Here is a 14,326-nt window from a genome sequence, read left to right as displayed (position 1 = left end):
TGAAATAGAGCGTACGCTGGCTATCAGATTAACTTTACTAACAGCACTTAATGAAGAATATCGATGTATCGGCGTCGTTGAAATGAAAACCTGACGGTTATCGATGTCTTAATTTTCTTCAATTTCGACTCGTTTGACAATTGCTCGCAATTCGAGAGGAGATCGGGACATTCGTAAATCTTAGAGACGGGAAAGAAAATTTATCATCGTTAGCTTTTTACGGAATCTACCCTCGTTCTTTAGCACTCTCCAGACGGTAAAAATTGCCGTCGGAGGATACACCGTAATCTGGTTAAATGTCCTAAGCCTGAGAAAAAAGGTGACGAAGACGGCGCACAGGGTTCGACTTTATGTTCCCTTTTTGTTCCTCGTCTCGTCCTTGCAGCCAAAATCGAAAAGACCACGAAGCTTTCCAGATGAAGAATCAATCTTGACTCTGTCTACGCAAATAGTGGCCATGTCACGTCCGAGAATCGAAAATTCCTCGCTCCATTGTTTCTGGAACGACGGGACCATCGGGAGAATCGAGGACGTTAAAGGGGTATTATCTTTTGCGGTCCATTTGCAACGTGGCCGCTCGATTTGGCGAGATTTTCGCTCCGTTTTCCACTTTGTTCGAGCACCTACACCCTCGAATATATTTGACCATCCTTTCAAACTTATTCTTTTAACTTATGTAATTCCACGAAACGATCCAATGAAATATAAAACGAAAGTGGAAGCAGCTTTCCGAACGAGTTAAAAGTTATCGCGTTTCGTGTCGGGCCACCTTATCACGAGCGTTAAACATTCAGCAGCGTAGATCGCTGTACGAACAAAAAGGAATAGAGACGTGCGAAGGTTGGTACAGAGAAACTTTAGAATTTATGACTTTATTCCGGCGGAAACACGTGGAAACTTTTCTTTCTCGACAACTTCTCGTTAAGGTATACTTACATTCTTTCGAGAGATGGAAAAGTTCCGTTTCGAATATCATTCAATTATACCTTCGGATATCATCGATTATGCAGCTCTGTCCGACGAAAAGTCGGTTGGACACCAGCCTTAACGAACGTTGTTATACCAAATTTATATTCGATAAAGAATCTTTTTAGAAGCACCTTGTTTGGGAACGAAATATCGACGAATTTCGGTTGCTTTTACAACGATACTTGAAGCCGGAATTCTCTAAACATTTTCTCGGTAACGAGTACAGAATAAGACGAATCTTGAGTGCTTCGGAATATTTCTGAAAATAGAACTGTCCAGAAAATAAATTGTGAAAATAATCAAGTAAATTTTTGGAACGGTAATTCCCGTTTAAAACTCCCGCCAAATGGAGGCACATTCAAAACGTAGGTCGTTACTCGAATCCTCGATAAATGTCACGTTCGCCAACGTGGTCAACCAATCGATACACGTAAAATTTTCAAAGTTGAAAGCTTAAGCGCGACTTCGTGTTCGTTGGCAGAACGATATAGACTTCGCGAAGCTTTTCGAGCTTTACCCTCGAGCGGGTTGTTTCGCGAAAACGATTCATATCGATGTTTCCTCAAAGACGCCTCCCCTTCGTGGTTTGTCCTCTGCCATAGGCAATAAAGCCACCCTTGACCGAATTTATTCTTCCCTCCAGCTTCACCGTTCGCCCTTGTTATAACAAATTGATCCGAAAGTTGCGGTTGCGAGGAACGCAGCCACTCTTGCCGAGGAATTTCGAAGCGACACGAGTAGTCATCGATTGTCGGCACTTTTTGAAGGATAATTAATTACTCGACCTGGACAATGTTTTTCCCCGCGCCACTCGATCGATCGTCGAGCTTTTCTTTCGCACCTTTTTGCTTCCGGAGAGTAATGAAGTAGCCGGCTAGATTGATTAATGATCGCTCGCCGCCTTTGTAACCGTCTTGTAGGCGGTGAACTCGTGTTCCCGCGAAATCGCTAAAAATCGGCTCATCCGACTGAAATAAATCAATCTCTCCTATCGCTTAACCCTTACAATTCCCTGTACAAGCCTTTCGATATGTCTATTTTTTGTCATACGTTTTGTAGACATAGATTCATTGCTATTCGAGGTTGAAGAACACGATAACGAAAACTTCCGAGTGGTTATTTCTAACGATAGATTGCAGGATCTAGAAGAAGCTGTAAATATTCATAGAAACGTCCACGTTGTTATCGTTGAACGACTTCCATAATTGGTGGCCGGGAAAGTTTGCGGACTTATTGAAATTGAACGGTGTCCTGTTTCGCCCGAGATTCCTGATACGAAGGTGAAAAGCCGCAGGGTCTTCCAAGTAATATTACCGCGGAGAATGTGATTTCTTTATAGGAGGTCTTGAAAAAGGAACGAACCAAGAACAAACCTAAATGGCCGCCCAAGGCTATCGAGGGATAAATCTTGCCACACGGTTTTGGTTACTCTCGTTTTTCCCTTTTCCCTCGTTCTTCACTTACTTTGAAGGCGTATCGTACATCCATTCTCGTTTCGTTTAATTATTCGCGCACGCGAAACAAAATCTGCGCATTTTCAATTAACAACCCTTTGAACGAATTTGGGCCAGCAACACATTCTCTGTGCTTCTGCGAGAAATTCAGACAGCGCACACTTCGCGTTCCCTGATTTCATCCGCTTGACGTATCGTGATTTGCATTTGAAATGCCTATATTCCGAGAACAGAAAGCGTCTACGTAATTACTGCACAAAGAACGTTATGACGCGGATCACTTTAAGCAGGTTGCGCAGGATCGTATCGAGACGTTGCATGACTTTTGATCGAATCACGGGGATCGCATCGAGAGGCGGAGACGTCGGAAATTTTGTTCGTAACAATCGCGAAGACTGGTAGGCGTGTCGATCGATTGCATCCAGAGAATTTTGCCCGTTGTTCCCCGTCGAATAGTCGTTCAGGAACGCTGAAACAATTACACGGCGAAGTGGAGGATCGTTGCTTCTGCGGCGGGTGGATCGATAGGATTCCCGGTATCGTTTTCACTCGATACAAGCGAAGGATGGCAAATTATTTCGCGGGAAGTTAATTAATGACGACCACCGATCCAAATTCATTTACGCGGCAATCTATAGCGAGCGTGAAATCACATTAAAACGGTCCACGCATCGATAATGCTGCCACTGAATCATGTCAATATTTTACCGCAAACCGATCCGTTTACACACGTTCTCCGTGCACCCCCGATATTCGATACGTTGACGAGTCGGTTCACCCTGCATCGTTTACGGACCGTTCGCGAAGGAAAAAGCTAGTTGATTTACCTAAGCGAACGATCAGCTCGCGAATTAGCCAGTAAATTTACCAAAACCAAATTCTATCTCGAGGGGATAGATGTGACAAAAGTCGTGGTTCCACGAAAACCATAGTGAACTATGGTCACTGTGAAAGTGCAAAGCTCGCAGTGTCGGAAAGTTCTGAGCCGTGTCGATTCATCATGATCCAAATGTTAGTCCGTGACAACTCACCTATTGTATTTCACCTTTACCCTTCCCCAAACGAAATGTAGGATGACCCAATCGATTAGCGGCAGCCTAGGAGCGATGATTCACGTGTTGGTAAGAAATTAATAACGCGATACGTTTACGCCCTTTTGTAACGAGCAATTGAATTATCACGTGTATTGTGTTTAAGGTTGTCCCATATTACTAAGCAAGCGTTAGCTTACTTCTTTCAGAAATGTTATTCGAGCGTACGATCGCTCGATTGTTGAACGCATCTTCGTCGACGTGAATGAGGTTAGCATTGCAATACAGTTACGGATAACTTCCGCTGAAACGGGCCTTTGTATCCGTAACGGCACGTAATTAATGTTGCATGGTCGTGCAATAAATTATCGAGCGTGTCTCACGCTATGCTTCGTCGCGTAACGTATCAGATCTTAACCCGGTAGTGTTTGTGCCCAAATTATCGCGAAAAAAAAGAATAAACTCGCAAAGAGATGTCGAGTTAAAATCGCTATAAATTAACGTGCACAAGAGCTGGCAACATTTGTTAGCCAGCTCAGCGTGAAAATATCGTGCAACGAGACGAAACGTTTAATCCGTGCTTAATATTCGAGACCGGACTGAATGTGTCTCGCACGCGAAACTTTTACGTGTTCGGCTTTCAATTTTATTTAACCGTGAAAACTATTAACTCGACAGATAGCTTTCCATTTTTACTCCCATACGAATACTATTATGAAAAATGGATTAAATTTGATGGAAACCGAATTGACGTTTAACGTACGAATAGCAGAGAATTTGAGATCAATCATATCACTTCGAAGATAACTCGCTTGACGCGTCGTTAAAATTCTTGACATAAAAGAGGAACATTGTAGAATGCCGGTGGTTTTCCTTAATTTTCCCAATTTAATTAGCACCGATAACTCGAATAAAAGCCACAATTGGCCTGTCTTAGCGTTAAGGAACAATGCTACCCCCGCGAACAATAGTCTGCATCGTGGAATACCGCGAAGGTGTTAATTTCGGTGTGTTGTTGCCTACGTTAACGGTTTGCCGTGCAATCTCCAATTAAGCCTTTCATACTTATTCGACTAACACCCTTTGCGCCGCCAAATCACTCGACCGAATATCGATTAACAATCGGTTCTGAATTTCGACGTTCAGCTGCAACCGCTCATTAGTACTTTGTTGCTTTCAAATCACTTTGCAGAACAATCTACATAATGGAATGACTATGAAACTGCGGGAAATTCCATGCACATTGTAACCCGTATTACTCGCGAAATTGTGTCCACCGTATTAACTGAAATAATTTTAAGAATCCAGCCTGTACAGAATGCAAATTTCATGCGTGACTTCATTAACATTCTTCATATTCCGTTAGCAGTTTTGCGAATCGCGGAAAAATTATGGATCCGATAATCGGATGAGATCGATGAACGAGATCCACGCGTACGACGAAAGAGGAGAGCGGTTCTTTTCGCTGCAAATGATGAAAGAAATTTTCGGTAATTAATATGCCTCCGACATTCTCGCGAAATAGAACCACTGACCTTTTCGAGGCCAGCACTTCAGTTCCGGCGTTTTTTTTTAAACAGAGCCCCGTCCTACGGTTGAATCCCACACGGAAGAATCGTCAACGCCGCAGCTTTTTCTCGCGCAAAAAACCGGGAAAATCTCGTTCAGCTCTACAAAAGCGTTGCGCGAACGGCGTAGCCTACACTCTTCTACTTCCGCCAACCATGAAAGTTTTGAAAAGGCCGAGTGGCCCGTAATATCTCGAACTACGGCCGTTCGACCATATTTGTCGGTTGGCATATTCAACGTTTCGTAACAAGTTCCTCCGTTTCCGGGTGAATCGGTAAACCGTGGCCATAATTGAATTCGCAGATTTATCGAGGCGAGCTTCGGACCCTTCCCGTCTCGAGGAAACGTTATTTACCGTTGAAATCAAATCCCCATCGTCGATTTTCCGGCGCAACCTTCGAAATAGACACGCAATCGTCGATTTTCCGGCCGGGGGGTTAGAAAAGTTAAGACGGCCGAGATTCCTGGCATTCGTGGCAAACAATTTTCCAATTAGACCGCTCGTGATTACCGTCAGCATTACGGATCATAATTAAAGTAAGATTAATGGAGAGCGAGGCCACAATCCGATTGCGGACACCGAGAAACTGCGTGATTAAATTTTAACTGGCTCTCAGAATTTGGAGAATTTTGCCGCGGGCAAGAGAGTTTTTAACGGATTATCTTAAGAGCAGACCGGGGTTCTGATTGTTATACGATACGTTTCAGAGATAATGGCGCTTTCAATGTGTGGGATACTGGTCAGAGAGAATTTGAGCGAAGTATCTTATAACCTGATTCGAACACAGTCTTGCGAACATCATCGAATCGATAGTTTCTAAACAATTTTATCACGGTCCCCTGTCACTCATCCCTATATACAATATAATACTGTACAGGGCTGTCGAGCAAAAAGCTTGAAAAACTCGGTGATGAATGAAAACGCACCGTCAGGAGCGTGTCAAACAAATCGCGTCCGAAATCATGGACGCGGTGCGTGAAATGCGAGCAGGCGAAAAAAAAGAGAAAAAGGCCACGGTACCCTAATACATCATATTTCACCGGAACATGTATTTGCGATTCCCCTCGTTGTCGCGTATCGCCGTGAAATTCGTCTACGTTACGTGATAAATGGGCGAACACCAACCTCCGGCGACATCTACTGAAATGAATAAATATAGAAAAGAAAGGAACCCGATAACGACCCGCTGCTCCCCAGAGATTTGACTTTTCACGCTGATTTTCGTTCTTGGTTTCTAGTCTGATTTTCGTGTCTCGGCTCTATTGTTTGCTCCTCGAATACCGCAACATTTGTTAGTATTTCGAAATTAAGTATTACGTACTGTGTCAAGTGCTATCGCGAAGTATCGATTCGATATCTATAAAATTAGTATCGTAACATCAGAATTCAATATTCATACACTTCTGGCTTTATTGCAACATAAAGTGTTTCGTAAGACACATTAGAATTTCATGTCGGCCGAGTCCCGGGAGGAAAATAAAAATGTTCTCGATATAAACATATTCTGTATCTTCATACGCGACGAAATAAATGGGGCAAGCGGTTTTTTCACGCATAAATAACGACACGAATGTTCGAAGGAAATTTTTCATTTGCAAGGTACTCTTTCGGGACTATCGTTCGGAAAGTTTGCAACGGTTTAAAATACACACGCTCGCATGATGCTTCCCTGCATTTTCCAGATATTCCCATTTCGCAGTTATTCACCACTTGAACTGCATTTGCGTTGAACAAGAGATACAAAAAAAGCACGTGTATCGCTAGCTTATTGCATTGCATATATCTTTCATACAGTATTTTATTTTTCTCTCTGTTTTAATCATTTCCACGTACGCGTATCGAATCCCGAGTTATACATCGCTTTGCTTTTTTTAAAGTTTCTCTATCGCGAAACGTGATAGCGTTTTTTAACAATTTCGGAACATCTTGAAAAGCAGATTTGAAAGTCAGAGTTCCATTTTTCAACGAATCGATCTGAACGCAACAAATTACTTTTGCTGTATAGCCAACGAATCAAAGGATATTTTTAGTTTCTACTGACTCATTCCGTATATATTGCTCCTTCCAGAAAAAAATATGCGGCTCATTTTTCAAAGGAATCGGTTAACGTTATTTTAATGTGCCCCTGCTGGCGCGGCCAACGATTCTATATCGCTCGCTCGAGCTTTTTTGCGTTTTTTATCGTCATCCCGTTAGTTTTTATACGTTTCACAAAACATTTTACGTCCAACAACTATTTCAAGCGACCACCAATTCCCTCAAGCCTTTTGTTCCTTTTTTTACCGAGGGATTTATTAAAATTACAGTCACTTGTTCCAAAGCAAAACAATGCGAGTTCACTGAATTTCTAGGTTTTAATAAACATGCAAAATCCGCGTTCTCTTTTTCCAGATGATAACCTTAGTTGCGATCATTGTTTCTCGAAATGCTGTTCCTGATTATTCGCCTGAAAAACGAAAATTGCTCTGCATGCAAAGTAACTCGCGTTCCTTATTTACGGTCGAGTCGCTATTACAACTCAAAGGGAAACCACCCGGAAAGAACGATCCCCTTATCTGTAAAGATACCGCTTTGTGCTTTCCTTCTTTTTCTAATTGCTTCTTACGTGGCGGTGACCTTTTCATTACGTGGGTTATTACAAGATCTAATTACAAGATCCGAATGAAGGACCTTTCGAAGATCTATTAGCATATTTTCCCTGTGGAATATTATAAGCTCATCCTGAGATCGAAAAATTGTCATCAGTTAGCCGAAATCACGAGGAGCAAGGATAAGCTACTGCGAAACCATCGTAAATGGTTGAACCATTAATCAGAGGTGCAGTCTGCATCCTGTGCTCGTGGAATTCCATCCTCACGTTTCGGTACGTTCTCCGCATATCATTCATCGCGTGCCATTTTCCATCTGGCACCGAAGTGATACAATTACCTCCTGCGCGAGCGCAAACAAATGAAACGACCAGTCATTAGCGAGTAATAAATGACGAAAACCGTCTTCCGACCAGGGAATTTCATTACACGCCTCTTGGAGAGCCGTTTCTGTTTACCGTGCATGAAAACCCTCTAGCGCGAATTGCAAACAACGGAAAGCCGTGATAGCCTTTCATTTGAAGGAACGAATGTACCGTGAAAGAATCTAAGCGCAAACACTGTAGAGAAGAATAATGCTCGTTCGAATATCGTACAAAGAAAGATTTTAGGTGCCATAAGTTAAGCTGCTTAAGTGGTATTGTTATTAAGTGCGCGCGTGCTCGTAAGACTTTTATCAAGGTGGGTATAATAACGAACGTGGCCGACAAAAGTTGCGAGAGAAGGCAATACTTGTCACGTTTCGTCGTAATATACGTCTGACAATAGGCTGTCCGTTTTCCCTTACGCCTCGTAGCCTTCACGCCATAACATGTACCCTGCTGTAATTTTCTGCGTTGCCACGAGAAACGTTCGGGGCAAAGATACACTCGGATTATTACAAACTTTCAGAAAGTTTTAGGCAAGCAATTCTTGGGAATAAATTATCTTCTGCTACTGAAAGTCCAATAAAGCAATTTAAAATAAAATAGAAATAATTGCGAGAGTAAGATTTTCGACGAACTCCGAAATGTCGAAGCAAGGTATGTCTGGAATTAGCCAAACTCATTAATGTCAGCGTCCCAGATTATGTGGCGGTTTAAATTAATTCGAGTATGTGGGACATCCAAAGTACGTATCGAGAAGATATTCGAAAGCGGACTAACAGAAGAGGAAGTCCGATTACTCTATCTTTTGAAGTTACTTGACCCACTTCGATATTACTCGCTGATTGATCCTTTCCACCGACAACATATTCGAAAAATTGTTATTTAATAGCGAAATATCGAAGAGTAGTTGAATATTCCACGTTACGTGCCGTTCGATAAGGAAAGTAAGAGAAATAGAATTTCTGGACTATCTTCGAGTTTCCTGCATCGTGAATGCCTCACGTTCTGGGATAAATTTTAAGACATGCACAGAGTGTCCCACATAACGCGGTTGAAGGATAGATCGCGTTTAAAATATTTCGAGGAATTTTCAAACTCGAATATCTCGAATATAGTAAAAAGATTTTACTGTACATTTCGAATTTATTACCCAAAGAAATCGTACCGCCATCACTGTGCAAAGAACGTAGTAAAATGTGGACGTACCTTACCGACAATTTTTCTTCGTGAATTCGTCGAATTTATGGAACGACTTGATTTATCAGGAAACGAGCAACCGCGGACAGTAACTAACACCTCCCATGATCGAGGATTAATTTATTGGAAATTTGTCTTGCTCAGCAACACAATTTCTCTTGTCGTTGAAAAATCGTCTTCGTCCTCGGCAACATTCCACGCTAATACTTGATCGTGTAGCTATCCATTTTTATCTTCCAGAGAACATGAAACTCTGGAGCACAGTATTTTTTTAATTCCATCCTTTGAGACTTCGTTCCGATGATCTAATCCTCATTTTTAACTCCTCTCCCTCGCTTTACTCTGTTCCAACCTCGATTTTTCTACGGTAGATTCGTTTCTCATCCTCCCTTGAATATTTTATTGTATTATTCTCTTGTCTCGCGTGTGGCAATATTTTTATTCCCTTTAATATGCATTTTCCGACCGCGTATCGTTTTTCTTGCCCGATCAAGCGCGCTCTATTCTACTGTACTGGGTCTGACGCAATACGTCGTGTACTACTGGCAACCGGTTAACGCGTTACCTGTCACGGTGTAAATAGCCATGCGTTGTATGGAACATTAAATTTCGAATAAATTGACCAGCTCGTTATCGGTTAACGCGACGATGGACATCTTGACCTTATGTGTCTATTAAGACGATAAATAATCGCGATATTTCTTGGAAGAATATCGTAATAAATTCTTGCTTATATCGATTTAGCTGGAACCTTACGATCTTACCTTTTACATCCTCCATTAATGAATTATTTATCGTGGTAGCTGCTGTAACTGTCGGCGTAAAATTCACGGATCTAAAAGAACAACTACCTTTTTATTCATTAGATTGTTGCTCGTAATATTTTATACGATTTAAAGGAGCAAGGTATTATAAGTCTCTGGCTAAATATCAGGTAGGTTTTGTTTGTATAAACAACTCGGTACAGCTAGGTAAGAGTATTTTTATCTTCATACTTTATTGCGTTTACTTCCGAACCAGAGGAACGTCGGGTAAATAGATAAGCAAATATCTGTACCGTAAAAGATACAGAGACGTTCTCTTGTTTCAGAGCTTGTTCGCGAGCGTCGTTTAAAGTATTCCCTAGCGTGTATCGATAGTACTTCTGTTGTACACATCAGTGCACGTTTCGAGATACGCACAACATCGAGTATCCGTGTTTCTGTTCAGATGTGATCAATATTGGGTTGTTAGAGAGCAAAACCATCGATGTATCTTTCTTGTTAGCCGTTGTAGTCGAAGAATACAAGGGATCTGACGGATTGGAGTCCACTTTCTTCACCGAAATCAGCAGCGATTCGAAGCAATAGATTGATGGAAAGAAGTTTTCGATGAGAGGGGTCGTAAAAGTGTGGATAAACGAATGAAAGGGTTAGATAAAAGCGGGTCGGTGTAGGTAGATCGAGATAACGAAGGGTCCCGAGAGGGATGATCGATACTTGGTAAAAGAATCGATCGACCCAGTTTCGCGACACGATATCATCCAGAGCGTCAAATTTATTTTTCACCTCCCACATTAACGCAAATTTCGCCTTAATTACTAAACAATGTGTGCGCACCCGCCTACGTTATTTCGAATATTTTCGATGCTGCGTATGTGACCCGATTTTCGGTTCTCGATAAAAATGCCTTTGTTCTTTCCTCCGCTCGTGGCCACATGTGCTCGCATTTTATTTCACTTACACGAGCGTTACAATCGAATTGCGAGTTACAATCCTTTCGTCGTATTCCTCTCTCGTATGCTCGTTTAAATCTTACAATATTTTGTGCTGGTTTAATGAAACGTCGCTTTAAGAAATTGCCGTTGAATTGTTCTGTATACGATAAGTTATTTCGAGGATAATTGAAAAATATGCAAAACGACTTTTGGTTGCAGGTGCGTTCGAGGTCGTTGACCCAGCTGGACGCTCTGGGCAGCAGCATGCTGGACACGGGGGAGCACCATCTGGGGGGTGGTCCCTCGCAACAGCAATCCCATCACCTTCACCACCACTATCAACCTCAACAATTGCAGCACCACCCCCAAAACGTCGAAAGTAATCCTCGTTTTCTTGTGCCTACCGCGTCCGTCGAGGCCGGCCACCAGAATCGCTCCAGGCATAAACTGTCTCGATCGCAGGTTAGTAAAAATTTCATTTATCGAGCGTGCAAGGTGTTACTTTTGTAAATAACGTCGCCCAAGTGGCTTCTTACCTATTTAAAGAGACAGATCCCCGCTTCAGAATTGCTTTTTCAATGGACTCTACGTTCGATATTACCTCCGTAAATAAGACCGGAGCTTTAAAGCGTCGCTGTACAGTGTACAAACATATCCACTTAAAGTACAAAGAAAAGAAGCTACATCCCTCTGACGACTCTCACCCTCGATTTGAAACACACACCCTACTGTCGCTCGTTCGTTAATCCTCAAACGCCGCACACTCGCAAACTACGACCACATTATCTTATAGACAAAACCAAGGTCTACCGTACGCTATATCGCAATTTACAACGGCACGATATAAAGTTGGTCCCTCGCCAACTGGAGAATTATTAAAGCGCAAAGGGATATACCTGGTGGAAGTGGAACAAGTAAGGAGTGGCGGTAAAACGATTGACCGATTTCAGGCAATGACACAGCCGATTCGACTCCATCAACTGGCAATTTCCTATGATTGGGCCCCATTATCGTTCCCACGAACGATAGTATCCGGTCGATTCAAACCGTCAAGCATGGAATTTTGAAAAGAACTTTGATTGAACGTAACGGTCGCGTTTGTAGCATTATCACGAACGCGTATTTATTTTTATGGACGAGCCGAAATTACCGTAGCCCTCCCTGCGGGATCAGCGAAACGTCCTTTTGGCCCTGGCTCGAATCGATATCGCGCGAACGGGCCGCCGCTGCCTAGCGCGATTATCGATTCGCTGGATTTAAGTTTCGGACGTGCCCAAGGACAAGCACCTGGGCAAACTTGTCCGCGAAAAAGTTCGCCGATCAGGGACGCGAAAAAAAGATTTCGTAAACGACGCTTTCAAACATCTTGTCTCTGGAGGTATCACGCGCGGTAACGATACCGGCCAGATCGAATTCAATAACGAAGTTTCTTTTTTGCCCACACTCCCCCAGAAAGTTTGCAACGGCATGAAAAATGTACGTACCTCGAGAAATTTCGAAGACTCTAGTGATATTTGTGCAGAATTCGCGGTACGAGAGGCTCGTGGGGAAAGTTTGTTTAAAGTGGAAACAATTTGTCCTTGCAATGAATCGAACACGAGTTTATCGGATTATTTTCGTGGTAGTTCTTCGTGCATAAATTTTCGAACGTTTTCGAGTGCTTTCGAGAGGTTTCCCGATCAAATAGTAGCGGGAAAACTTGACGTTGTTTGCGAATTAAATTTATTATACCTGTTTGTTCTACTTGTCTGACCAAGCGCGGATCTGTTCTACTTGAATGGCTCTTTGCGGCCTCATTCTACTTGTCTGCCCATAAATACCGAATTTCACTGGCAAAATGAGAATTGTTCGCTGCATTAATCGCGCAACAAGAGAGCCATGCATTTTCAGCAAGATAATTCCTTGTATACCGCGCGAATCATAAAACCGTAATGTGGTTTCAATCATTCTGCCGTGTAAAGGTTAAATAATCCAATAATAAAGTTATTACCGTTCCGCGTACGAATTTATGAAGTTTCAAGAATTCGCGAAACGATAGAAAATAGTCCGAATTGAAATCGAACAAATTGCAAAATGCACCCTCAAAGAGTCGTTAATTACGAAATGGTTTGATACGATAAAACATTCTATCGATTTACTCTCAAATTCCGGTATCGTGTATCGAGGTAACCTAACCCCGTGCCAACCCCAAAATGTCTAAACTCGAAAATGCACGTTTCAGGTATCGAGTAGCGAGTATTTCAGCGTCAGCTTCGACTTGGCCGACGATGCGACTACCTTGGATCGTGACGAGTTTCTGCCAGCTACGAAAGGCACTTACTTGGCGTAAGTTGCTTTACGTCACCGGTTATAGCATAAACGACTCCGCTTCAATGATTAACATCCGTTTAAACGATTATCGCTGTGGACGTTGGTCGAGCCAGAACGGAAGACCGGCGTTCGCTTCGGCTGAAAATGCCGCGAACGACGCGTGTCACGCGCAAATGAAATTTCCAGCGATTTACGGCCTCGTAAATAGCAACGACGAACGGTAATTTCGCGGAATTTCCAACTCAGGGGTAGATGAAATGGGAGAATTCAGCGGTGGCCTTGAAACGAGACCACGAGTCAGAACGAACGACTCGAGAACTGACCTCGTAACGTTGATTATTAATCGTCGGTGAATAATGAATTATACTTGCGGGGGTGATTCGAACTTTCCCCTATAATCTTGTCGAACCTACTTGCACTTCGTAACACGACGTATCGCGTTCGGAACTTTTACCTACTTTCGAGTTTCATCAGAGGTTAACGCGTTTCGTTCGCTGTCTGTAATTAGAGTGCAGGTCCAGTTTAAAATCGATGAAATATTCATTACAGGGAGGCGTTGAACACCGTTTGCGAGAGACGAGGTATCGATCTGTCACGGATCGAAGTTTTCGACGGTTTTTCGCCGCCATTGCCGATCCTGACAACGGACACCTCGAGCCTTGGTGGCAAACACTTGCGAATAACAGGTAACAATCTCTTAAACTACCCCTTATCGTCCACGTCATTTGCGTCCTCGAGCTTTCAAAATTACGCGATAAGAAAAAAAGCTGCCCCGGCGATAAAAGATTACTTATTATCGCTGAACTTCTCTCTCGTTAACCCCATAATGGATTCAACGATTCTTCGCTGACAACCTTCGACAAAGTTAGGCGGCAACGTTTACCAGCCACGTCACGAGTGGCGTGAACGTGACACGAACTGCCTACCCCATAATTCATGCGAAACTGATAATAGATACGATCGTGACGTTGCTTCCAAGCAACACCGGCGTAATTGACGGCACGGCATGATGGAATCGATGTATTAACCCTATCTCGTCAAGTACCACGTCAGAAATCATACTGAAAAGCGTTCTCGATCGCGATAAAACGTGGAATCGATCTCCTCGCTTAACGTGGAACGATCACTGGGTATTAAGGACTG

General features: G+C 42.8%; 1 protein-coding gene across 12 annotated transcripts in view; it reads left to right on the top strand.

The window, feature by feature from the left end:
- The window catches only part of LOC100880938 (pleckstrin homology domain-containing family G member 5), a 51,136-nt gene that overhangs the window by 29,027 nt on the left and 7,783 nt on the right, over positions 1 to 14,326 (top strand). For all 12 annotated transcript variants that reach the window (XM_076540589.1, XM_076540583.1, XM_076540581.1 and 9 more), the window contains 3 exons: positions 11,093 to 11,335; positions 13,095 to 13,198; positions 13,733 to 13,869. In XM_076540589.1, the coding sequence (XP_076396704.1) occupies positions 11,093 to 11,335; positions 13,095 to 13,198; positions 13,733 to 13,869 (484 nt within the window). The remainder of the gene's footprint in view (positions 1 to 11,092; positions 11,336 to 13,094; positions 13,199 to 13,732; positions 13,870 to 14,326) is intronic.

This window comes from Megachile rotundata, chromosome 15 (assembly GCF_050947335.1).
Source record: "Megachile rotundata isolate GNS110a chromosome 15, iyMegRotu1, whole genome shotgun sequence".
Taxonomy (NCBI): Eukaryota; Metazoa; Arthropoda; class Insecta; order Hymenoptera; family Megachilidae; genus Megachile; species Megachile rotundata.
The sequence above is the reverse complement of the archived record's forward strand: the minus strand, read 5'-3'. Positions and strand labels throughout refer to the sequence as shown.